Genomic DNA, 25,221 nt, shown 5'->3' on the forward strand with positions numbered 1-25,221 from the left:
GAAAAAAATAATGTATCATCTCCCATTCTAACCTTTATCTTTTCAAATAATGTATCATCTCCCATTCTAACCTCTTTTCCACATTATTTTATATCAAATGATTAAAATATATAATATTTAAATGAAGTAAAAAATAATAGTAATAATTATTGTGGGTGCAGTGCTATGCAAAGAAATGACAATATAATGTGAAGAATAAATATTCTTTTATTTATTCTCCAAATCTTTGTCTTTTCAAATAATGTATCATCTTATCTCCAAAAAAAAAAAAAAACAAACAAACAAATAATGTATCATCTCCCATTCTAATCTCTTTTCCACCTTATTTTATATAAGAAATGATTAAAAAATATATAATATTTAAATGAGTTAAAAATAATAATTATTGTGGGTGCAATGGAATGCAAAGAAATGACAATACAATATGAAGAATATTGTAGAAAATGACAATAATTATTGGGAGTGATCTTTAGGAGCTTTTGTTTTGTATAGAAGGTACATGAAAACTATAATGAAATCAAGATATATTTTATTATTTCATTTTAATAAAATACAATTAATCGAACAAATAACTAGCCAAAGCACTCACATTAGTGTTTTTAAAATAGAAAATCACATTAGTGATTTTAACTAAAAATACCTTACATCAGATACATTAAAATTTAAACTCTTTTTATATTTTAAATTTTCTTTAAAATTCACTACTCATATTCTACATTTATAGAATTCTATTAATTGTTTTAAACATATTTTATTAATTATTTAAAGTTTTAATTTTACTTTTTATGTAGGAATATATATATAAATATAAATATTATATGTTTGAAATGAATAAAATATATTAAAATTTGAAAAAATAAAATAAAATTTTAGTAATGTATTTTAAAGAAGTGGATATATGGTGTAATTTAAGAGTTTGAAGTAAAATAAAGAAAATAAAATTTTAATGATGTATTTTAAAGAATAAAGTAGAGAAGACTGCTATTTATAAAGTTTTAATTCCAAACAATAGTATAAGAGGGTAGAGTAAGTTAAAAATTGAAGAACTATATTGCCTTTAGGCTAGACAATGAGTTATGCTGGTTTGAAGAGGTTTCAGGAATATCCTAATGTGATTCTAATCACTTTTTTCAAAAAAAAATATCAGATTTATATTTTAATTTAATAATTATTATAAAAATTGTTAAGCATTCGTAAACCTCGTGATGATAATCGACATGATATTTTCTAATAATTATAGTAATTTTACTAAAAAAAAATCTATAACTCATTTTTAAGTATATATATATATATATATAATCCATTAAAAAAAACATCATCTGCATTTTCATTATTATTATTATGTCCAAGTGTCTATAAAAATAAAAAATAACCACTTTGTTAGGTATGATCTAGACACCCACTTGTAAAATAGTTTAAAGAATCAAGAAAATAACTTGTTAACAAATTGAACTCTTTAAAAAATACAAAAAACCACTACTTGTTCACCAATTATTTAGAAAAATAGGAAGAATGAGGTGTTAAGCCTCTTGCAGAAGATGTCAAAATCTGAAATAAACAAGGCAATATAAAACAAATAATTTGTGTTAACTAAGATATGGTAAACATATATTGACTTTTGACTTGTCAAACAAAAACAAAAAAAAAACTGAGCCATGAGACTGAGTTTGAGCTTAGCCATGAAGAGTCATAGACTAGTCAAAAAAAAAAAAACCAAATAACCCCAAATAGCATTGAGGTGGAGAAGAGTTAGCTACATGCTCAATTTCTCAAATCCCCTTATGGTGAAGTTGCGGTTTATCTGTTAACCATGAAAATTGCGGTTTCTTTGAAACACTATTTTGTGTTGATTAAGAGCGATCGAGAACTTGTTTCAATTGGGGTATTGATAACTATATACTTCAAATTAACAAACTATAGCATTGAGAACCATAATAATAAGAATTATAAAATTTGAGTGATATACAATACAGAAGAGGAGTATTACACTTACAAATCTCCAACTTGTATGGTAATGAATCAAGAATATCCAAAATTAGAAGAAGCCAAGGTTCTCTCTTTTTCCTTTCTTTTTCTCACATTTTCGCCGCCAAACAAAAGGGGAACCAAGGAAAATCCGAACTCCTAAACTACACCGACGGCTTATAACTGATAAAGCCCAGGTCTTTCAAGGAACTGTACATTTTTAATGAAAATGAAAATGAAAGAAACCTCAAATGATCATACCCAATTACCATCGTTCCAATCGCGTTTTGGAAGGAAGGCACCGTGCTCGCTCCTACTTCCTGTTAGTCTATAGAAAGCTGGTTTGCTTCGAATTGTTCTCAAGGGTCCTGACCTGTTCCCATGTCTAATTGGGAGAGATGTTTCGTCACCAATCAAACTCGAGGTTGAAAATGGTCTGTTATCCATTTCTTCAAGTTGGCCCGAGCTGTACTCCATTGTTATGAAGGAAGAAGCTTGCCCGAAAGTTAATCGGGGGCTTATTGCTCCTGCATTCCACCAGCTACTATCGGAAACTGCAAGATCGCCTTTGAAGTCTGAGTCTGGAACAGAAGACTCCTTTTGACTACAGCAGTCTCCGCAAGTCTCATCAGTGTCGTTGTATATCAACTTTAAAGCTTGCACAACTTCGCCCATAAATGGTCTGTGAGTCACCTCAGGGTGAACGCACATGGAGGCGATAGCTGCCACTTTAGCTATGTCATCGAAGTCACAGCATCCAACTAAAGTAGGATCCACTAATTGCTCCAAACCTTCCCTGTTAGCCAATAGAGGCCGAGCCCAAGTCACTAAATTCTCCTGTCCCTGAGGTTGGGACATATCAACAGGTTTCCGTCCTGAGAGAAGTTCCAGCAGCACAACTCCGTAACTATAAACATCGCTCTTGACAAGTAGGTGACCTGTCATTGCATATTCTGGTGCAACATACCTGAATTTTTTCGAAAGAATGCAAAACACGATAAGTAAGAACATCGATTCTCTTAACTAAAAAGTGGTAATAACCGATATGTGTATAATTGTTATTACCCGAAAGTTCCCATAACTCGAGTAGAAATATGCTGACTTCCTTCTGTGGCTTCCCTTGCCAACCCGAAATCTGAAACTTTGGGGGTGAAGTCATCTTCCAACAAAACATTACTAGCTTTGAAATCTCGGTGAATGACACGAGGGTTTGAGTCTTCATGGAGATAAGCTAATCCTCTTGCTGCACCAAGGGCAATCTTCATCCTTGCATCCCAGTCAAGAGGCCCCTTTGTCTTGTCAATACCTATAAAAACAATAATAATGACCAAATTATTTAAATGGCTACCGACCCTATTTAATCGAGCAATTGCATAAAACATAAAGAGATGTATGTGTTCAACAACAACATACCATGCAAGTGGGACTCAACACTGCCATTAGGAACAAGTTCATACACCAAGCAACGTCTTCGCCCTTCAATGCATATGCCAACAAGTTTGACAAGGTTACGATGATGCAATCGGCTTAGCATCTCAACTTCCGCAATAAATTCACGATCTCCATTTTGGTTATCCCTTGTAAGCAACTTTACTGCAGCTTGAGTTCCATCCTCCATAAGCCCACTGTAAACACGTCCAAATCCTCCTTCTCCTAAAATTCGTTTTGAACTGAACTTCTCTGTTGCCTTTTCGATCTCAGAAAGTGAAAATGTTCTAACTGAGAGGATGCTGGGCGCCATATTTGACATCAGGGACACCGAAGTGGAGCTTGCAATACTACTCGACAAAATTGACCCTATACCTGCATTACACGCTCATATCAATAAGGCAAAAGAAAAACTAATGATCTCAGATATACGCTACTTGGGAAGATTATTTCATTTGAATCCATTTGGAAAGAGAAACTTTAACATGTCTCAACTATACAACTCCCGAGACTTACCTGATCTTTTATGAATGGATGAGGTAAAGGCAGGACCAACAGCGTTCGAAGGTTTTCTAACTTTTCTCCATTTAATAAACACAGAGATTGCTCCAAGTAGAACCATTAGGAGCACAAATGCAGACAAAGCTATAATGGCAATGGTTCGAACATTCATTTTCTGATTCTTATTCCCAAAATTGGCGGTAATAGGTAGATTTCCAACACTTTCAGCTGGACCGTTACCAGTGAAACCTCCATATGGTGGAGAGGAAGGAATCCCTGATAATAACAGTTTTCGTTCTCAAACAAGATAATTATAGCAATGTAATGAACCAATCGAGTTAATTAGTCGAGGTAGTTACCTGGATAACTAATGTACACGACATCATAATTACCAAAAAGAGTCATGTTTAAAGGCACTTTTTTATGTCGAAATCGCTGATATGTTAGTATTGCTGTGGTATTATCGAACTTCTCTCCTAGTGGAACTAAGTTAATGTCCACTACTGTCATTCCTTGATTTTGGCTATCAGCACTAGCACCCATTATTTTCACTTGACTTTGCTCCAAGTATGTGCCTGCAGCAACCTCAATCTCTAGCTCATTCATTACGGGAAAAACAGCAAAAGGAGCAACATCTAGTAGAAGTCTGACTTTCATTGGAAACACACATCCACACGGCGAACCAAAGGGGGTGGCAGTAAGTGGCTCCACACAGATTTGACCACAGCCTGCTATAAAATCGATAGCAATGATGAGTAAATTATAGGATACAAAAAAACTTTTGAGTGTAACAAACAATAGCTAAACGAAAAAAGGTTTAATCTTTTTTAACCATGCCTCAGTGTACTTAAAAGGTATGGCTACAAAACTCAAGCCCAAAAATTACCTTGGTCTTTTGACGGAGCTGGAGCAACAGCATGGGCCCTTCCATGATGTCGATGTCGATGATGACCACCATGCCTAGGGGAGATAGAACCAGTAGGACCTGATAGAAAAGACATCATAATGTCAAACAACAATGTTGCCATCTCATCTTATTTAAGATAATAAAACTAAATTCAATAAAGAAAGAAACTACAACGAATGCAAATCGTGCCTTGATAAATTGGAGAAGGTGCAGGAGCAATAGAAGGTGCCAAAGAGTGTTTGAGCAACTTTGTCTTGGAAAACTTTGATGACCCAAAAGACAAACTCATCAAAATTGACCTTGCTGCAGCCAGCCAAGAGTGTAAAAATCATAACTTTAGTATAGTTTAATGCATTTATTGTAAACTAAACCGAGTTTTAAGCAATGCTCAACTTACCATGGTCAATTGAGAATTCTTTTGATGATAATAATCGGTGTGTAAATTGAACAGGAGACAGGTATATGTGCAGTAAAGAATGCCCTGACATAATAAACAACTATGTTAAGTTTGTTCTAAGCCAAATTCATTAGAATAAATACGATTTTCACCCCGAACTTTGACAGTTATAGGTTTTGCCTCCTTAATTATTGTTCTTTTGTAAAAAATTCCCCTCGAACTATAGAAATAATTGCAAATTTGCTCCTTAGGTTGAATCTCATTCAATTATTTCCATAATTGGGAGACAAAAATACCATATATTAATTCATTATTATAAGCAGTAGTACTATGGAAACGCCATTGATATTCTTATCAGCTTCAATCCTATCTTATTATATAAATTTAAACATTAGATTCAACTGAAATCCACTTACTTAAAAATACCAGCTTTAAAACAAAAAATAGTTCAAGAATGGTGTTTTTTTTTCCTTTAACAGAAAATTCTTAAATGATGATAATGAACTTTGGAAACAGAGAAGAAAAACAAAAAAAAAGCAATTATTAAGTATAAACAGTAGTCAGACCAGACAATGTAAACTTCCATTAATCATAAACAAAGGTTCTTAATCTAAAAATACCACTTTTACTTTTTGACTTTTACACACAAAAATAAACGCACTTTAACTTTCAGGGTTAAGAAAAAGCCAAAGGAAAAAAAAAATATAATGTGAGTAAAGTTAAGTTAACCCAATAATGCTTTCTTTCTCCACACTACTTTTTGACTCAAACCCCAATTCACACACAAAAAAAGGAACTTTCTTTTTCTTTTTCTTTTTCTCGGCGACCAAACAAGCTCAAACAGTGAGAAAATTTACCTGAGGAAGGAGGAAGATGAGGAAGAAGAACAACACAGAGAAGCAGAATTAAAGTTCGCATTTTTCTCTGACAAAACCCAAATTGCCGCAAACCATTGTCAAACAGCACCGAGCTGGAGATTTCTAGGTTTCCGGTCAAGCATTGGCCGACAACAAGCTCCCCCAGCTGGTTTCACAGAAACTCACTACTTCCCACTACTACTACAAACTCATTAAACCCAAGAAGAAGAAGAAGAAAAACCCTAGGAGAGAGAGTATGAAGAAGAAGACAGCAATGCGGGTAATTGGGGTTGCAGATCCATAAAATGCGGTTGAAGATCTATCAAAGCCGAGACATACTCAAATGCTTTGTTAAAAGAAAAATGTGAGGTGAGTTCTAGAGAGAGAGAGAAAGAGTGAAGTTTGAAGCAGAAAGGTGAGATCTTGGAGTGGTAGGAGAGAGAAAGTAGAGAAAGAGAGAGAGAGTAGTGGGGTGAGAGAAAGTTGAAGACTTTAATGCTTGTGGTGCTAATATGACTATGAAGCTCAAAGCTTTAATATTAATATGAATGATGATCTTCTTCACCATCATCATCATCATCATCATCATCAAAAAATTTCAGGGCTGTTTGATTCACGCGCCTCAACAAACACCACCACTACCTAGTATTATTGTCGTTTTTTGTCTATAAACGACAATATTTATTATGTCGTTTTTTTCCCATCGTCGTTCTGAGTCTCTAAGCGATAGTTTTTGTGTTGTCGTTTTCGTTTTTGAGTCGATAAACGACAATATTTGTTATGTCGTTTTTTTGCATTGTCGTTTTTGTTTCGAAACGACGGTTTTTTAATTGTCGTTTTGAGTTAAACGACAGCGTTTTCTTAATAATAATGTTTTTCAGTTTTATTATGCCAAACTTTTCGGTCGTTATATTAATAAATCCTGAATATGTTCTCCAACAAAAAAAAAATAATAAATTCGATTTTTTTTAATAAGGAAAATATATTTTCTTTCACATAATAATAATAGATCCTTTAAAAAGAAATAATTAACTAAGGATTTAGTCCTTATCTGAAAAAGACAAAACAATAAACTAAAAATAGGTGTGTGATTGGTTTAGGATTTGAAAACTATTTTATGTTTTTGAAAATTAAAATGGTGGGGGTCCACCTAAGAATTCTTGATTGGTTGAGTGTTTTCAAAAACAAAATTTGAATACTATTTTGAGTTTTAGGCTAAAAAATGAAAACACCATTTTTATGTTTTTTGTGTTTTCAAATCATTGAATCCAAAAACACTCCAATTATTCTCTTACTTTTTTATTTTGAAATTCCCAACCAATCACATATTCACTTTTTTAAAACTCAAAAACATTAAATCATATTACAACTAATCACATATTTAAAAACAATTTTTCACTTACAAAATTTAAATTTTTGTTTCCAAAACACATTTTTAAAAAACACAATTTTTGAATCACAAACCAATCAAACCCTAAATTAATAATTAATCTCAATGTTTTGTTCATGTCCAAAAAAAAAAAGATAAATTAATAAATCCTGAATATCCACCTTAAATTCGATTTTTTTAAATATATTTTCTTTCACATAGTAATAGATCCTTTAAAAATAAATAATTAATAATAATAATATGACTATAGATTGTCTTATAAAGACAAAATAAATAATTTAATAAATTATTTATATATTATTATTAATTTTCCTTTAAAAAAAATTAAAAGATTTAAACAAAGGAAAAAACAGTGAAAAAAGAAAACGGAGAAATCGGAGTCGTAATCGGTAACGGAGAAGAACGATAGCGAAAGTTAGATCTGCTCTGTAAATTTGGTGTATGTAATGTAATCTTTACTGTAAGTCAAATTCGAACCCATTTTCAATTCTAGAACAACCCTTTCTTTCTCTTCTTCAAGACGCCATTTTTATTTAACTTACCCAACAAACGAACGATTTGCTGGTGAGTTAGTGAGTGAATTAATCTCTCTTTAATTACAAGTTACTCTTTTAACGAACCTTAACATCTATGTTTTATCTTCTGAGTATTTTAATTAATTTTTTTTTTTTTTTCTGTAAAAGTTTGGTTTGAGTTTTCTATTGAGCTGTCAGTAATCTAGGGTTAGTTGGTTTTTTGAATTGGGTATTTTATTTTCTTCGATACATTAGCTCAGGGTTTTGTTGTTTTATTCTATATCTTATATGTGTTTTTATACTGTTGATGGGTTATTGAGTTTTTGTATATTTAAGCTTAGCTTGTATTTTGGGCAATGGTAGTTTGAAGTAATTTAGTTAATTGATAGGTTTTTATGTTAATTTGGGCAAGTTTTTGCTGTGGGTTTTAGATGTTTTTTGAGGGTGTGGAAATTGGGGAACTGTTCTTATTGCTTATTAGATTTTAGTGTCTGTAAAGTGTAATTGTAAACATTCTGAGATTTAGGACTTTTGGGAATTCTGAGGGAATTGAAATTTCTGAGAATGTTTACCTTTGAATTGGATTTTACTTCTTTGTACTAAGAACTTTCTATTGTTTAGGTTACTTTAAGAGGAATCATGGCCAGCAGAAGAAATGGTAGCCTTTGACTTTGAGTGTGTATAAGATTAGAAAGTCACCAAAACATAGATTTGCTGTATATCAATGTCAGAGGCTTCGCCGACGGTGCTTGGTACAAAGCGCCTAATAAGAAAGCATGAGTTTGTAAAAGTAATAATTCAGTGTCTATACTCATTAGGCTTTGGAGAGTCAGCTTCTTGTTTGGAATTAGAGTCTGGAATTTCGGACAAGTCCCACGATTTTGAATTGTTCAAATCTCAAGTAGTAAATGGGAATTGGGATGGTTGCATTCAGACTCTTAAGGCATTTAGTGATTTGAAGGAGGATACTAGAGCTGCAGCATTGTTCTTAATTTTCGAACAGTGTATTTCTGAGTATTTGAGTCATGGAGATTACTTGAAGGCATTGGCTGTTTTGCGGAAAGATGTTTCTGCATTAGATGTGGGCAGAGATCTTATTCACAATCTCGCTCATAATATTCTTTCCTTGAACGAAGAGCTGGGAAAGAATGATGATAACATTGTAGGTGGGTCGCGAAGAAATTTGTTGAGAGAGTTGGAAAAATTGCTTCCTCCACCAATTATTATGCCCGAAAGAAGGTTGGAAAGTTTGGTAGAAACCACTGTTTCAGCCCAGATTAATTCATGTATGTACCACAATTCACCAGGTGCAGTATCACTGTATGTGGATCATTTATGTGGAAGAGATCAGATCCCGACAGAGACCCATCAGGTGTGCGTTAGTTTTTGGTTGATTAAGATTTGTTAAAAGTTTTACTAGTTTGGTAGGATAAGCTAAAATTTAAATGCTGATAATGCCTCTATATTGTTACTAAGCATTATTGTGAAAATTTGATCAACCACGTTAAACACAGCCTCAACATGTTTAGCCTCATCGTTTAATTTCATGTTTGTTTCTCACTCTTGCAGATTTTGACTGATCATAAGAATGAAGTATGGTTTGTTCAATTTTCTAACAGCGGGAAGTACTTAGCCTCTTCATCAAGTGATTGTACAGCCATCATATGGGAGGTATCTTATTGATTCCTTTTATAGATAAAAGGACAAGAAAAATAGCATTAGAAGTTTTAGTCCCAAGTTAATGGTGTTGCTTTTGCATTAAACAGGTTGAGACTATGCACTCTTATCTTTTTACATCCCATTGAAAAGCATCACCGCATAGTCTGAGTTGATTTTGGCATTTATTCTTGGTCAGAACTAAATTATCTGTTTTAGTTTTGATTGAGAAAAGAGGAAATCTTTTGTGATGAAGTCTCACTATTTTACCTTCTCCTTTCTTGGGCTAGGTACCGGATGATGATGATAATAAGATAACACCAAAACACACATTATGTGGTCACCAAAAACAAGTTTCCTTTGTGGCATGGAGCCCTGATGATAAGAAGTTGCTCACTTGTGGAAATTTGGAAGTCCTCAAACTTTGGGATGTGGAAACAGGTACATTAATGCACACGTTCGGGGATCTTAACTTCATTGTGGGCTCGTGTGCTTGGTTTCCCGACTCTGAAAGACTTGTATGTGGTAGTTCAGAACCTGAAAAGGGCATCTACATGTGGGACTGTAATGGGAATGAAATAAAGGCATGGAGGGGAACGAGGATGCCTAAAGTTATAGATCTTGCCGTGACATCTGATGGAGAAAATCTGATCTGTATATTCTCAGATAAAGAAATTACAATAGTAAATGTTATAACAAATGCTGAGAGAGTCATCTCAGAGGAGCACTCAATCACATCACTTTCACTTTCAGGAGACGGTGAATTCTTCATCGTAAATCTTAATAGCCAAGAAATTCATATGTGGGATATTGCAGGGAAATGGGAGAAACCCAAAAAATATATGGGCCACAAGCAAAGCAAGTATGTGATAAGATCGTGTTTCGGTGGGTTGAATAGCTACTTTATTGCCAGTGGTAGTGAAGATGCACAGGTAATAATTCTTATTTCTCACGAGTTTAGTATTACTAGTTCATTGAACTAAATTGAAACTTCGAACACTTCATCAATATAAACTATATTAGCAGGTCTACATCTGGAACCGGAAAAATTCCAGCCCAATTGAGGTTTTGGTAGGTCACTTAATGACTGTGAACTGTGTTAGCTGGAATCCTAGGAGGCCTCAAATGCTGGCGTCTGCAAGTGACGATCAAACAATCCGAATATGGAGGCCTAGTCTACCTAGTAAAATGCAAACTAAGAAGCTTAGTTAAATTAACAGATATCCAATTTTAACTCCCGTATAGTCTTTATTGTGAGTGAAAATACATAGGTAGTCTTTTTTGTTCTACATTCATGAGTCTGTAAATTTCTTGTGAGACCTTGTCTTTTTTCCCTGCTGCATTTGTTGCTCTACTTTTTGTTTAAAAACCTTAGTACTTTAGAAAGAGGAGGGAGTTCAATTTTGATTCATATTATGTAATGATTTTTTTTTTTTTTTGACATGTTTAAGCTATTATATCTTTGACATGTTCACACTGTTTGATTTCTTTTACAATCATATATACACTATATATATATTAATTAATTAATTTAAAATACATATAAAGCAATTTATTATTCATGTCTCATTTGTCATATGGATTCACATAACTATGAGATGGTTAATGTAACTAACTATGCTTGGTTATTAGTTAGCATATTGAGCTAGGATTTACATTTTGGGATTTTGAGGGGGCAAAAAAAGATGTAGGGATGGGATAGATGGGAATGTGTTGTGCATTTTGGTGTAAATTTTAAGGTGGGAATGTGTGATTTTTTTGTTGGTCCATACAATTTTAGTGGATAATATCAACTTAGGTTGAGCTTCACATTACCCCTTATTCTATGTTTAATCACAAATTTCAAGACAACTCAAATCTTCAATTTTGTAAAAATTAATTTAGACCATCATGTAAAAATTAATATTTTTATTAAGAATAATAAATTTATCAATGTATTAAAGTAAATATAAAAGTAATGTGTTTGTTATATAAATTTTGCATCATATTATAATTTAAATTTGAATCAAGTTTTATTAAGTGATAATTTTAGATCAATTTTTTGCACATCATTAGAGTAAACTTTTAATAAAAGTTATATTTAATAATAGATCATCAATTTACATTTTCATTAGAGATACTCTTAAAAGAACTGGCTTCCTTTGGCTCTTGTGTAGTTGTTGTATGGGTGTTAGGCAGTGGAGAATGGTGATCTTCACTAGGGGTCACATTTACACTTACCTTGTAAATCCACGTGACTCGAAACCCAAGAAAAATGGGTTTCAAAAATAGGGGGTCGGGTTTGGGTGTAACCCAATTTGGCACCGGGTCGAGTTTGAGTTTAAGAATTTTGAAAACACAAAACTCGAAACCCTATTACCAATTTTTATATATATATGTTTTTTACCCTAAACTATTACTGCGAACTATGGCATAGATTTTATTTTGTTTGGATTTTAGACTATGTAATATGTATGGATTTTGTTTTTTGGACTTTTGAGTTTGAATTATGAAATTTTCTTAAAAAATTTAATAAGTTTATAAGTAGTTAAGGATTAGGAATAGGAATAATTTTTTTCTTATAATATGAAAATTAAAAAATACAAAGATTATATTGTAAGATGATAAAAAAAATAGAAATTTTAGAGTGATAAAAGTTGCTAAAATTTTGTGTACTTTTATGCAAAAATGTTAAAAAGTCATATTTTTCAAGAAAAAAAAAAACCAGCCCAACCCGAAACTCAACCCCAACCCACTTGAAACCTGACCCACCCGAACCCAAAACCCAAAAAACCCAGTCTACATATGGGCGGGTTCGGTCCCAAGATTCTAAAACCCGAACCTGAAAACCTGAAAAGGATAAGTTAAGAACTATCATTTTTTATTACACAATAATAAAATATAATTGTAAAATAATTTTAATTGATAAATACTCTTTTTTATAATCAAAATACCAAATATAATTTCACATAACTTATCAAAATTAGAGTCTCTAACGCATATAATGAGAATATGACTTATAAATCTGAGTATAAATTAAAGAATAATAAAAGAAAAATAAAAATTAAAATAAAAATATGTGTATTTTATAGTTTTTATATATTTTTTTTCAATAATAATTACGTACAATCATATAGAAAAATAATTATGATTATTATAATTTGGACTATTATTTAGAGAAAAATATAGTATATTTCAAAATCAGTAAAAGAAAATGTATAAGTTTAAAAGGGGACAAATTATTTTTGGGCTCCTGAGTTAGGTAGGTGGGCCCTAGGCATAAGGCTTGCCTTACTGATTCCGTGTTATGCCTAAATTTATATTGGGAAATTTACAAAAATACTGGAATTTAGATTAACTTTTACAAAAATACTGTCACACGATTCTTTTTTCAAAAATACTGTGTTTTTATAAAACACTAATAAAACACAAAGCAGAACAACTCAAAACAACAGTAGAACACTAGTAAAACACCAGTAGAACACCAGTGAAAACTTAACACAGTATACTGCAGTATGAAACTTATAAAAAAATACAGTAAAAAAGTAAAAAATACTGCCTGACAGTATTTTTGTAAAAAAATAGTAAAAGTTAGTATACCATATAAATTTCTCTTTATATTTTTTGTGTCATGTCATGTCTAAATTTATATTTCTTTCGTATCGTGCTTTTAGGCTTGTCGTGCTTGAATTATATTTTTCGTGTCGTATTATGTTAAATTCATATTTTTTTTAGGTGGTGCCATGTGTTACATAAATAATGCTAACTCATATTTACAAGAGTATCACTTAGCATTATTTATTGATTGGATCATAAAACGCTTAGGGAAGACCATGTATAGGGTGGCTCCACTTGGACTAAATTTAAGTGAATTTTGGTTCCAAATAAAATGAGTTAAAATAAATAAAGTCATTCAACAATAATTAATAAAATTAATTAATTAATTATTAATTAATATAATATATGACTTGTTTTATTGTAGTCGTCTTCCTTAATCCATTTTCCATCTAACCTTGGTGGCCGTACAATCCACGAGAGAGAGAAGATCAACGACTCAACTCTCTCTCTCTCTCTCTGCTCTTTCCTCCTTCCATGAATAATATTGCCATGAAATTGCCACCATGAAAATACCCAATCCCATTTCCCCTTTCCTCGATCCAACAACAACTACGAGCCCTACCCATACCCAATTATAGATGTTTTCATCTCTTTCATTCTTCTTTTAGATTCATCGCTTTGGTTTTGCTTTCTTTACCCTTCTCCTGATTCCCCCATGGAGCCTCGTTCGAAAATGGCGGGACCCTCTAGACTTCTGGATCGGGACCAAGTTTCTTCCTCGTCGTCTCATAATTCCCGCCATGGGTAAGGATTTTATTGACTTCTTTTGTTTAATTTTTCTACTTTTTTTCTGGGGTTGGTGAAATTTGATCTGGGGTTTTCTTTAGGTTTCGTAATTCGATTACTATGGCTTGAAATTTCGACTGTAAAAGCTTTCAAGGGTGTTTTTGAGAGTTTTTAGCTTGATTTGTAATTAAGAAGTTGCTTATGAACTGGAGATTTTTTTTTGGGTTGTTTTCTTGAAACAACTTACTTTAAAGCTTAGATCTTATGATGTGTTTGGTTATCTTCATTTATGCTGAATTTGAGTTAAATATCTATTTTTTATAGGATTTAGCTACTTTGTTTTGGTAAGTTTTGTGTTCATTTTCTATGAACTTGGGTTGACTGGTTATATAGAAAGCTCAGTTCTGATTATTGAAGTTTTCATCTTTTGTTAGTGGAAGAAATGTTTTTAGCTTGATAGCAAGGAGAGAAATTTCTCCTAGAACAAAGCATATTCCGAGAAGGAATTGGGGAGAAGCTTCTAGAAAGAAAGTGGGATCTCCCTCTGGGTCTCAAAGTGAAACAGCAAGAGATTCTAAGCGTGGTCTCCTCTCATGGTATTCAATGTTTTCCTTTATTTATTTATTGGGGCATTTCATTTGAGAACAATTCTTGTAATATCTGTTCTGTGTATTGAAAATTCTCATGTGTTATATGTGTTGTTGTTAGGGTTGAAGCCGAATCTCTTCGGCATTTATCAGCGAAATATTGCCCTTTAGTGCCTCCACCGAGGTCAACTATCGCAGCCGCATTTAGCCCTGATGGAAGAACTCTAGCTTCCACACAGTAAATTTCTGTTGAAAAAATTCTGTTTTAGCTTCTTAAGACAATTTTAACTTGTTTCTAATTTAACTTGCTTCATGGTTGCAGTGGTGACCACACTGTAAAGATAGTTGATTGCCAAACTGGTAGCTGTGTAAAAGTTCTAAGTGGTCATAGGAGGACGCCATGGGTGGTAAGTTTTATTTGTGCAATGTGGCTTATAATTGCCAATTTCTATGCTTTATTATTATTTTCGAGCTGTTCGTGTTAGTTAGTGCTGTCGGTAGGTTGGTAAATGACTGAAATAGTGCCTGTAGTTTATGTCATTAGGTTTTAACATTTTGATAATTGTGCAATTTAGTTGATAGAATGTCAAACACTTTAGTTGCTAATAGGGTACCTTGTTCATCTTCGGTTGCTAATAGTAATAGGGTTTTTACAGGTTAGGTTCCACCCATCGTGTCCAGAAATTCTTGCCAGTGGGAGTTTGGATCATGAAGTTCGCTTATGGGATGCAAACACGTCCGAGTGCATAGAATCTTACAACTTCTGTAATTTCTAGCCTTGATATCATTTTCTGTGTTATAACAAAAAGATTCTCACCAACCCTTCATACTGATTATTTTTGTGGCCTTTCTTTTTTGACACAGATCGACCTATTGCATCAATTGCTTTCCATGCCAAAGGAGATCTTCTTGCTGTTGCATCCGGTCACAAGGTGTTGATTGTTTTCTTTAAACTTTTCTGTATATAAGTATAAATATATTATTGCATTTTTTTTCTATATGATTACAATTTTTACCTGTGAAATATTGTTCAGCTGTTCATATGGAACTACGACAAGAGACTTCCCCCAAATATTGTATTGAAGACGAGGCGTTCCCTTCGAGCTGTTCATTTCCACCCACATGCTGCTCCATTTCTTTTAACTGCTGAGGTGAATTATATAAAGTGTGTTTTCATATGGCGGTTTTACTCAAACGATCATGTAGGTTACATTATTGGACTGATATGCAGGTCAATGATCTTGACTCTTCAGATTCACAAATGACAAAAGCAACATCTCTGGGTTACTTACGATATCCTCCCCCTGCTGTTTTTGTGGCAAATTTTCATTCTAGTGACCGTCTCAGTTTTGCTGCTGAATTAGCACCAATGTCCTTACCTTTCTTGTCGGTGCCATCACTAGCTATGGATGATTCCAGAGGGGAACTACATCAAAATATCCAGAATGCTAGTACAAATACCATGCGGGTGGAGTCTTCAGGTTTAAATCAGATTCAAACAGATGCAAATACAGACGAACAGTATGACAATTCAGTGTCTCCTATGGAAACATTTCCCTTTATTCCTCCTGGCACTCACTTCGGGGTTGGAGGTATTACAGATAATTCTATTCCTAGCAATCAAACATCGGATGTGATGGATAGTGACGAGACACTTTCACTCGGGAGAACCCTTCGTGGAGGCCTTACTAACCTAGATACAGTAACTGTTAGCGGCGGTGATGGACAGTCAGAACATAACCAAAATAATGTAGGACTCGCTGAACCTTCACAACTTCATCCAATTTTGCCTGGTGGAGACTATGCTCACTGCTTTCTGCAAGGATGGCTTATGGGCCAAAGCCAAGCTGGTCTTCCTTCAATGATTTCTCCTAATGCTGGTAATCGTAATTCAGCACCATTGATGGGTTCTTCTGCTTCGACATCTCATCTGCCAACACATAATGTGGAAACAATGGTAGCTTCTTTGGCAATGGCAGGCAGCAACAACTTATCTGGGGTTTCAGGAAGATCTGCCATGCAAAATCGTTTTTCAAATGTACACTTCTCTTCATCTGAACCAGGTAATGGTCCTTCCCCAATTACCCTTCGTGAGGGTGGTGATGCCGAACCCATTATTAATAGAGTTCAGGCAGAACTTGCTACATCATTAGCTGCTGCAGCAGCTGCCGAGTTACCATGCACTGTAAAGCTAAGAGTTTGGGAACATGATATAATGAATCCTTATACCACGCTAACTTCTGAAAAGTGCCGCTTAAGCATAGCCCATGCAGTTCTCTGCAGGTAATTACAGAATTAAGCAATTTACTTTCTTTCATTATTCATTTTACAAGGTGTTGTGTATCAAATAGGTCCTTTCAAAACTATTTTATCGAATTTGTGTATGTGATTACCTCTTTATCACATGATTTTGCAGTGAAATGGGTGCTCATTTTTCTCCTTGCGGGAGATTTTTAGCTGCTTGTGTTGCATGCTTGCTTCCTAACACGGAAGCTGACTCGGGATCACAAACTCTAGTTCAGCAAGATTCGGGGGCTGCAACTTCTCCAACTCGCCACCCAATCTCAGCTCACCAAGTTATGTATGAACTTCGGATATATTCGCTCGAGGAGAGAACGTAAAGCTTCAATGCCTTTCTTCCGTTTTTTTACCTATGAATATTCTTCCGTTTCGAATGTTTTGCTCATATGCTTGTTTCTTTAACTTGTACAGCTTTGGTTCTGTGCTTGTATCACGGGCAATCAGGGCTGCACATTGTTTGACTTCAATTCAGGTAATTTTTACGTGTAAATAGAACTTTGAATCTGTTCTAATCGCTATGATTGAAGTAAATGCTGATGCATAGATTTGTTCTCTTACGTTTCAAACCTGTATGTATAACGGTGCAGTTTTCACCAACTTCTGAACACATTCTACTTGCCTATGGCCGACGTCACGGTTCTCTTCTCAAAAGTATAGTCATCGATGGAGAAACAACATTGCCTATATACACTGTTCTAGAGGTAAACATTAGTATTGATTACTTGTGTTTCTTATATGCCTTACAGAAACAATCAAAAATAGAGCTTAAAAATCGCCAAAATGTCCAAACCTTCTACAAGATTAGTTCATGCTATTCAAAAAATTAAGTACGTAAACAAGTCCATTAGAAAAGAAATAGATTGCTCGATACAGTATAGGAGTGAGATGTTCTTGGTATTTGTAGTATAACTACTTAGCGTTTTGAGTTTGTAAGTGGCATAAATCTAATAATTTTTTAGCGGTATAAGTACCCATTGTTAGTAAAATTGTAATTTTTGTTTACTTCAACCAGTATAGACTCTACTAGTGTCTTAAATTTGTAATTACTCTATTGAAAGAAGATTCAAAAATAACTGATACGACATGTTTCTTCCAAATTTAATATGTGCTCCGTTTAAAACAATAATAGATTCTAATAACGAAACTAGATAAAAATTACTATTTACTAACATTTGTTGTTTATGTTACTAAGAAAAATTATTAAGTTTATGTCTGTTACAAACTCAAAACTTGCTGCAAATTTATTATTATTATTACTATTTAATGATAACTCTTTACTTGACATGCTAACTGTCATTCTTTCTGCTACTCTTTTCTATCATTTTAGGTTTACAGAGTTTCAGACATGGAACTAGTGAGAGTACTTCCTAGTGCCGAGGACGAGGTTAACGTTGCTTGCTTTCATCCTTTTGCCGGAGGTGGTCTAGTCTACGGAACCAAGGTCTGGTTGACATTGTCAAAGAAAATTTCATTCGCTTGTTCCGAAATTTGACTCAAAATGTTATATAGAGAAAACTGATTAAGTTAACAAATATTTTTATTTTGTTCTGTAAAACGCAGGAAGGGAAGCTTCGGGTCCTCCAGTATACCGGTCCTTACGGCGAACATTGCACCAGAACAAATTAGACCCCCCAACAAAAGATTGAATTGTTGTAGAATATAATGACTAAAAGGTACATACATAAGTCCTTAATAGATTTCCTTTTCATTCCAAACCATAACATTCCCGATCTAGCGATCAGAATTAGGCTGCGGCATAGAAGAATTACATTTTTTTTTTGCTTTTTGATATCCATTTATTTGCTGGTTTTAGGTTCAAAAACAAATTTCAATATTGATCTGACTTAACATGATGAGATGCATAACCGGTGCTAAATGGTATGTGTGCATTTATTCACTTGTTAACAATTCGATTAAATTACTTAGGCGAAATGGTGTAAATTAACACTCGATTAAATTATACATGGTTCGATTTCGACTAGGGGAGAAATAGTTTAAATTAACGTTCGATTAAATTATATTTTTGTCCGGTTTCGATGTTATTAATTTATAGAGGTTTTACATTACTCCACAGGAACTACCTACATTGGATTGGATTCAAAACTTGCAAAATTGATGTAACTTTGTACATTATAATTATTATTATTATAACTCTTCTCGTGTAGTTGTAACACTAGTTTGCTGGTTTTTTTTTTTTTATTATTAGCTTTAACTTGTAATGGAAACTAACATTTGTTTCGTTATTAAAAAGAAAAAAATTAATGTTTCTTTAATCTCTCATGAGAATAGTATCAGCTCAATATCAGACCTCACTTGTTTTGTTGTGAATATTACTATCTACGAGATACTATTTTGTGGTGGTATTTGGGCACCAATATTGCCTAATAACTATAGATATAGTTAAATTCTACATATTTGTGTAATGCTACTACTATAACTATACATATGGGCAGATCGGTTCGGTCCAACCCATATTTTTTATAATCCTAGCCGCCCATATAGAAATATGGGTCGTGTCGGGACTATATTTTGAAGGCAAGGTACAATCTTGTCCAAAGCTTAAATTGCTTGTCTAATGTCCTACTAGCTAAGGTATGTTACTGTGTTAATTTTTGCTAATTAAATGATTTAGTATAAAATTGTAATTAATAAAAACTTTTGTAATATATAAAAACTTTACCAAATATGCATAAAGTTTACAAATCTTAGAATTTTAAATCTATTTTTCAAATACATACAAAATATAACATAACAAAAAGATCGCCTAATGACTTAACAAAATTGAGTTCAACTATTTAGATATGTATAATTTTTTAAACTCATTATTGTTTAGTTTTGGCATTGCCTTTACTTACAGATGAAAATATAATTGCGAGTCAATTGACTCAGTAAGAAAAATATAAAATACAAACATATATCTAACTTGTAATTAAGTGCTCATACACTTAATTATCATGAGTTTATAACTCGCGTCCAACACATATGAATGAGTCTTGAACGTACTAAGATTTACCATAATATCACATGTACTTAGTACTCGACACTAGTGTTGGGAGAATCAATTCATACTATAAGTACAACTAGCTATAATACCACATGCACTCAATACCCTAGGCGTACTAGTCTTTGGTAGCATTAATTCGTACTGTAAGTACAACTAGCCCTAATACTGCATGCACTCAACACTCTAGGCGTGCTAGTGTTGGCAGCACCAGTTCGTACTATATGAAAAGCATGCTAAATATGTGCATGTGTATTAGTTATACTAATCTTATCTCAATTCTGTAATCAGGTTTGTCAGTCAACCTGAGTAGAAAAATTGATCAATGATTGGAAGCTCTAAGTCACATTAACGTAAAATTGTTAAGTGTCTCGCTAAAACATTTTTGGGGACTTAAACTCATAATCTGGAGTTTCTATATTGATAAATAGCATGACATACCCTAAATATCAAGAAAACATGAAAATCAAGGTACCCAAAAATTACCCCAAATGAGTAATCGGATTCCTAAACTGTAACCTGTTTACCCAGGGATTTCAAGATGAAATGGTTACTTGTTTCTCCAAAAACGGTAAATCATTTCGCTACAGTTCTAAAACTCGAACTTTTCTTTCTCAATTCTAGCCTAAACCTGCTCAAACTTTCCAAAACATCTCAAAAACATATTCTAAACATAATTCAACAAATAAAAACACCAAAAAATCTTTGTAACAAAAACCACCATTGTTGAGCAAGCTTTGAGTTCTAAAACTCAAGCTCACTCAACTCAACCACATAATCATAATTCAATCCCCAAAATCAATTCTAACCTCCCCAAACTCGAACAAAGCCAAACTCATAAAACCATGCATCAAAACCAAATCTTTTCTTAAAAATTCAAAGAGAAGAGATGAGCATAGGGTTACTTTACTCTTCCTTTCAAAACCTTGTAAAGTTCTTGCTGAAATCCTTGAAAAAGTGATGAGTAATCTCTTAAATTGGTTTGGGTTTTCTTAAAACTGAGAGAGAAAGAGAGGGTTAAGAGAGAGAGGGAGTGTGTGTTGATTTATGTAAGTGATGCTTGCTTTATTATTAACTTTCATAATTAAGAATTACTAATCAAATACTACTTGAATAAACCTAGGTGGTAAAAGACAATACTACCCTTGCTTTATTATTAACTTTCATAATTAAGGGTAAGATGGTCATAATCAAATACCACCATGTATAACCTTGATATTCTAACTGTTGATATATCTTGCTCCACTAAATTTAAGATACTAAATCGCATCAAAGTGACACTAGTGGCCAACCGTCGAATTCTCACTGTTACCAGGCATAAAATATAAAAATGCCAAATTGCATAAATAGCATTAGGGCTGCACATGGGTTGGGTTGGGCGGTTTTTGGACGGTTTGGCGGTTTTTTTATTTGGCGGTTTTTCAAAATCTCAACCCATACCTGCCCAATAAAAGTTTGGGTTGGGCGGTTTTTTAGGGGGCGGTTTTATGCGGTTTTTTGGGCGGTTTGCGTTACTTAAAAATCAAAACTTCCATGAAAAATTTATACATGTTAATAACAATGCATAAAAGTCCTTAAAATTTCATATCAATTTTTATAAACTCCATAACAAGGTATAATAATAATCCATGAAAATTTCATAGCAATTCAAGTCCATACTCCATAACAATCTAGAAAAGATCCTTAAAAAGTCCATACAAGCTCATAACAATCCAAAAAAAAAAAAGTCCATAATTTAAGTCCATAACACAATCTAAGTTCATAATAATTCATAAAGTCTTTACAATTAAAACAAAAGTGACTTCAAAAGTTGGCTCCAAATGAAATGCAACTCTGTAAAATAATAAAAAAAAATTATTAACATATAAATAAAATTAACACATGCAATCAAAACAGAGTAAAAATCTAAAAAACAAAGGAATTTAACACATGCATTCACACAAAGACTTAATCATCTAAAAGAAACTATATTTATATAACAGGCTTCAATTTTTTTTTTTCTCAGATTGAAAACAAGTCAATACCCTATCCATCCCTTGAGTCCAAGTCAAGCCTCTCTAACCATATATTTAAGAGACTCATAATAGCATTCATAGTATATATATATATATATTATATATTATATATATATATTTATACAGAATAAAATGAAGGCAAAAGAAAAACAATCATAAAAACCATTGTTGTTGGCTTGTAATAAGAACTGAAGTTCATAAGCTTACAAAGAGGCAGAATGTATACATTCAATCCCATTATACCTTTTAGCTTGTTGAATACCTATCTTGCCTTTTCTTCAACAGTACTGGAGAGTGACTGAAATCATGAAATTAATAGAAAAATTCAATAAAGAACAATTTGATATAGTTTTATGTATGTAAGAATTCCAAAAAAAGAAAAAAAAGCCACAACTGAAAACCATTTAATTAGAAACTAATTAGTAATAACACAATACCGAAATAAAATGTGGGAACTTTAATCAAATGTGCAATAAAAAAAATAAAAATAAAAGGATAGAAAAAAAAATGCATCTTCAACTCTGTTTTCCAATGCATAAATGTTATAAATTTCTACCTATTATCTGTCACATGGAAAAATATTCAGATCTTAAAAAGCCATGAAATAGACAAGTTGTTAGAACCAGCATTATTACACGAAACAATCCAATTCTAAACAGTAAAAGTAAAAACAGAGTGTTGGTTTACATACAGAGAGGTCCTCAGTAATATTGGAGATCTCCTCTTTGGCCTTTTTGGAAATCCAAAAACTTCCAACTTTGGTCAGAGCTTTGTCCATTTTTGGCTGGTATTTTTCTCACTCCAGTTTTCTCAAACCAGAGAGTTTTATAAACTCAAAACTATTCTCTGTACAAATAAAAAAAAAATCAAATAATATATATATATAATATCAGACCTGAAGAGATCGATTAAGATGTGGACTGTGGAGTTTCGACTGTCGCTGTGGCTGGATGAAGGTCCGGCGAAGTGGACGGGAACTGTGGACCGGCGTTGTGGCTTCGTCGTTCAGGCTGAATGAAGGTACGGCGCTCTCCACGACCGTCTACGCTGGCTGGAAGTGGAGAAGGGACTTGAGTGGGTTGAGTCGTTGATGGCTTGAGGCTGGGCGGCAGATTGTCGACGATGGGAGAAGAGAAGAATGGAACGAGAAGAGAAGAAGGGGGACGAGCGACTGTGCGGTTTAAGAGCTTCAGACAATTAGTTTTAGGGTTTTTTTTTTGTTTTAGTTTTCTTAGGTATAAATTAAAAAAACTAATAATGATAAATAACGGGTACGGGTTGGACCCGCCCCTTTTTAGGCGAACCCGTACCCGCCCGCCAAACAGCGGGTTAAAATTTAACCCAACCCAATTTTTGCGGATTTTTAATGGGTGGTTTCCATACGGGCGGACTCTAATAGGTTGGGCGGTTCCCACGGTTTTGCGGTTTTTATGTGCCGGCCTAAATAGCATACATAACACACCTAGAATTCAAGAAAATCTCTATAATTGAGAAATTATATCACTAATATCTATTTCTGACAACAGAGCTTATTTTATACTAATGAATATATAATCATAAATAATAATTAAATTATTAATAATCTGTTAATTTTTATGTCTAACTATGCGGTCATTGCAGTCTGTGTTGTGATCAGATTTGATATTTTACACAAGTGTTTATATTTTTCAATAAATTTTTGAAGTTAAATAAGAAATAAATGATTTAGTAATTTTTAAACATAAATATATTGAGAAATGCTAAAGGGCACTCATAGTATCTAACACCCTTGTGTTGTGTAATATCATTATTAGTACAACTCAATATCAGATCTTACTTACTTTACTTTAATAAATATTATAGAAAATTGCTAACTAATTATACGACAATACTTCATCATAGTGCTAAACACCGTGAATATCTCATAGCAATGCTCAAATATCTCATAGCAATGTCTCATATATTTAAAAATAATTTAGATATCTTTAAAAAGATAGATTTAAGTTTTTTTAACTATATAAATTAATAATTAAAATATAAAAAGAAATATTTATTATGGATGTAATTTATGCTATCGTGTTTCTAGGTTGGTATATTTGTGCTGTGTTTTCGTGTTTATTGTGTCATGCTTAAGTTTATGATTTTAATATGGGTTAATTTCACAAATGCACAAAAACAACAAAAAAAATAACAAAAATACGGTTTCATGGAATTTTAAACATTTTTACGATTTTTTTGATTTTATTTACATAAAATACGGTCTTTTTATGTTGAAATTTTGTTCATTTGTTGTTAATTTTTTGTTATATGTATGTTATTATTTGTTGTTTTTTTGTTGTTATTTTGATGTTATTTTCGTGTTACTTTTATGTTGTTTTCTTGTTGATTTTATGTTGTTTTCGTGTTATTTTTTAGAAAACCGTAAAAATGTAAAAAAAACATTATTTGAACGTAAAAATGTAAATATTTTACAAAAAATGGTATCTTATGTAATTATTCCTTTTAATATTGTGTTTAATTTCATATTTTTATAAAGTCCACAATTTTTCCTTTATAGGCCGAATTAATAACTCTAATTGCTACTACAAAATAGCAATTTGACTTGTTCAATGTTTTTGTTCCTTTTATCTTTTTTGTCTTACTTTTCAATGAGCCAAAGAGCAAGAGCAGCCAAATAGAACTTCCCTTTTCATCAATCCAATCAAATATACAAAATTTGATATTAAATTAAAAATATTACATATCCACTCAAATTTACCATTTAGACTTTTTTTCCCCTTCATTTATTTAAAATTTAGATATATATTTTGTAAACACTTAATAATTTTTTTTATAATAATTAATAAATTAAAATATGTGAAACTTAATATTGAATTAATAATACTTTACTGATCACAGTACAACATGAATACTTTTCTATTTTTCTTGTCTCCGGTGTCAAAACAACAAATGATAGTAGACAAATCCACTAGTTGATTCATTTCTAATAAACTGATGTGATATGTTAAGAAATATTTCTAATAAAACTGAAGAAGTTATCAATACAAGACAAGTTTATTTACCAACAATTAATGCTTTAATTATGTCTATCATTGTATTTTCTTTCATTAGTAAAACATTTTGACGAATGAAATGCTTTATGCTTATAAAATATAAATTGGACCATAAGATTACATGTAAGAGGGCTCTTCTCTATCAGTGGTATTGCGTTGTGAACAAGGAGAAACTCTTATTATTAATTTGCCCTCTCTAATTTTTTGTTCACAATTTTTCCTCGTTCTATATTTACTCCCTCCGTCACCCAATATAAGTGACTAAAGTGAAGTAGATCCCGTTAATGATTGAACCACTCTAAAATAAACATTACTATGGGACACTAAAGTACTTAATAATACCACT

The 25,221-nt window shown here is 32.7% G+C and overlaps 3 protein-coding genes and 1 long non-coding RNA gene across 8 annotated transcripts; 2 read left to right on the plus strand and 2 right to left on the minus strand.

Moving 5' to 3' along the window:
• Positions 1–1,922: 1,922 nt before the first annotated feature.
• LOC115714265 (receptor-like serine/threonine-protein kinase ALE2) lies at positions 1,923–6,652 on the minus strand. 2 transcript variants are annotated; one of them, XM_030642898.2, is made up of 9 exons: positions 6,056–6,652; positions 5,199–5,282; positions 4,991–5,104; positions 4,781–4,879; positions 4,254–4,625; positions 3,910–4,170; positions 3,379–3,768; positions 3,031–3,271; positions 1,923–2,932 (listed from the first exon to the last, which is right to left on the minus strand). In XM_030642898.2, the coding sequence occupies exons 1-9, from the start codon at positions 6,114–6,116 to the stop codon at positions 2,221–2,223; spliced, it is 2,334 nt and encodes a 777-aa protein (XP_030498758.2). In that variant the 5' UTR covers positions 6,117–6,652; the 3' UTR covers positions 1,923–2,220. The 2 variants fall into 2 exon arrangements, with proteins under 2 accessions (XP_030498758.2, XP_030498759.2); XM_030642899.2 differs by having other exon boundaries at positions 4,254–4,622; positions 6,056–6,651.
• A 1,085-nt stretch (positions 6,653–7,737) lies between these two features.
• On the plus strand, positions 7,738–11,084 carry LOC115714090 (WD repeat-containing protein WDS homolog). 3 transcript variants are annotated; one of them, XM_030642626.2, is made up of 5 exons: positions 7,738–7,884; positions 8,582–9,332; positions 9,530–9,631; positions 9,907–10,548; positions 10,643–11,084. In XM_030642626.2, the coding sequence occupies exons 2-5, from the start codon at positions 8,685–8,687 to the stop codon at positions 10,826–10,828; spliced, it is 1,578 nt and encodes a 525-aa protein (XP_030498486.2). In that variant the 5' UTR covers positions 7,738–7,884; positions 8,582–8,684; the 3' UTR covers positions 10,829–11,084. The 3 variants fall into 3 exon arrangements, with proteins under 3 accessions (XP_030498486.2, XP_030498485.2, XP_030498483.2); XM_030642625.2 differs by having other exon boundaries at positions 7,752–8,009; XM_030642623.2 differs by having other exon boundaries at positions 7,753–7,905.
• Positions 11,085–13,579: 2,495 nt separating this feature from the next.
• On the plus strand, positions 13,580–19,100 carry LOC115712823 (uncharacterized). 2 transcript variants are annotated; one of them, XR_004010950.2, is made up of 15 exons: positions 13,580–13,957; positions 14,374–14,535; positions 14,648–14,764; positions 14,849–14,933; positions 15,183–15,291; positions 15,391–15,458; positions 15,561–15,677; positions 15,758–16,809; positions 16,943–17,143; positions 17,239–17,299; positions 17,415–17,528; positions 18,155–18,268; positions 18,388–18,500; positions 18,641–18,705; positions 18,902–19,100. XR_004010950.2 is itself a non-coding variant. In XM_030641208.2 (13 exons), the coding sequence occupies exons 1-13, from the start codon at positions 13,869–13,871 to the stop codon at positions 18,451–18,453; spliced, it is 2,355 nt and encodes a 784-aa protein (XP_030497068.2). In that variant the 5' UTR covers positions 13,580–13,868; the 3' UTR covers positions 18,454–19,100. The 2 variants fall into 2 exon arrangements, 1 of the variants encoding a protein (XP_030497068.2); XM_030641208.2 differs by having other exon boundaries at positions 18,388–19,100.
• A 2,344-nt stretch (positions 19,101–21,444) lies between these two features.
• Positions 21,445–22,665, minus strand: LOC133036581 (uncharacterized). The gene is made up of 3 exons (XR_009687174.1): positions 22,535–22,665; positions 22,087–22,141; positions 21,445–21,661 (listed from the first exon to the last, which is right to left on the minus strand). It is a non-coding gene; the product is annotated as an uncharacterized LOC133036581 (long non-coding RNA).
• Positions 22,666–25,221: the final 2,556 nt, after the last annotated feature.

Source organism: Cannabis sativa, chromosome 4 (assembly GCF_029168945.1).
Source record: "Cannabis sativa cultivar Pink pepper isolate KNU-18-1 chromosome 4, ASM2916894v1, whole genome shotgun sequence".
NCBI lineage: Eukaryota > Viridiplantae > Streptophyta > Magnoliopsida > Rosales > Cannabaceae > Cannabis > Cannabis sativa.

Excerpts from the sequence above, each read along its gene's own strand:
- LOC115714265 (XM_030642898.2), bottom strand. The coding sequence starts at position 6,116 with ATGCGAACTTTAATTCTGCTTCTCTGTGTTGTTCTTCTTCCTCATCTT. Across the intron at positions 5,283-6,055 it reads TCATCTTCCTCCTTCCTCAG|GGCATTCTTTACTGCACATA; the intron begins GTAAATTTTCTC and ends TTATTATGTCAG. Across the intron at positions 2,933-3,030 it reads CGAGTTATGGGAACTTTCGG|GTATGTTGCACCAGAATATG; the intron begins GTAATAACAATT and ends GAAAAAATTCAG.
- LOC115714090 (XM_030642626.2), top strand. The coding sequence starts at position 8,685 with ATGTCAGAGGCTTCGCCGACGGTGCTTGGTACAAAGCGCCTAATAAGA. Across the intron at positions 9,333-9,529 it reads TCCCGACAGAGACCCATCAG|ATTTTGACTGATCATAAGAA; the intron begins GTGTGCGTTAGT and ends TCACTCTTGCAG. Across the intron at positions 9,632-9,906 it reads GTACAGCCATCATATGGGAG|GTACCGGATGATGATGATAA; the intron begins GTATCTTATTGA and ends TTCTTGGGCTAG.
- LOC115712823 (XM_030641208.2), top strand. The coding sequence starts at position 13,869 with ATGGAGCCTCGTTCGAAAATGGCGGGACCCTCTAGACTTCTGGATCGG. Across the intron at positions 14,536-14,647 it reads AAGCGTGGTCTCCTCTCATG|GGTTGAAGCCGAATCTCTTC; the intron begins GTATTCAATGTT and ends TGTTGTTGTTAG. Across the intron at positions 15,459-15,560 it reads CTGTTGCATCCGGTCACAAG|CTGTTCATATGGAACTACGA; the intron begins GTGTTGATTGTT and ends AATATTGTTCAG.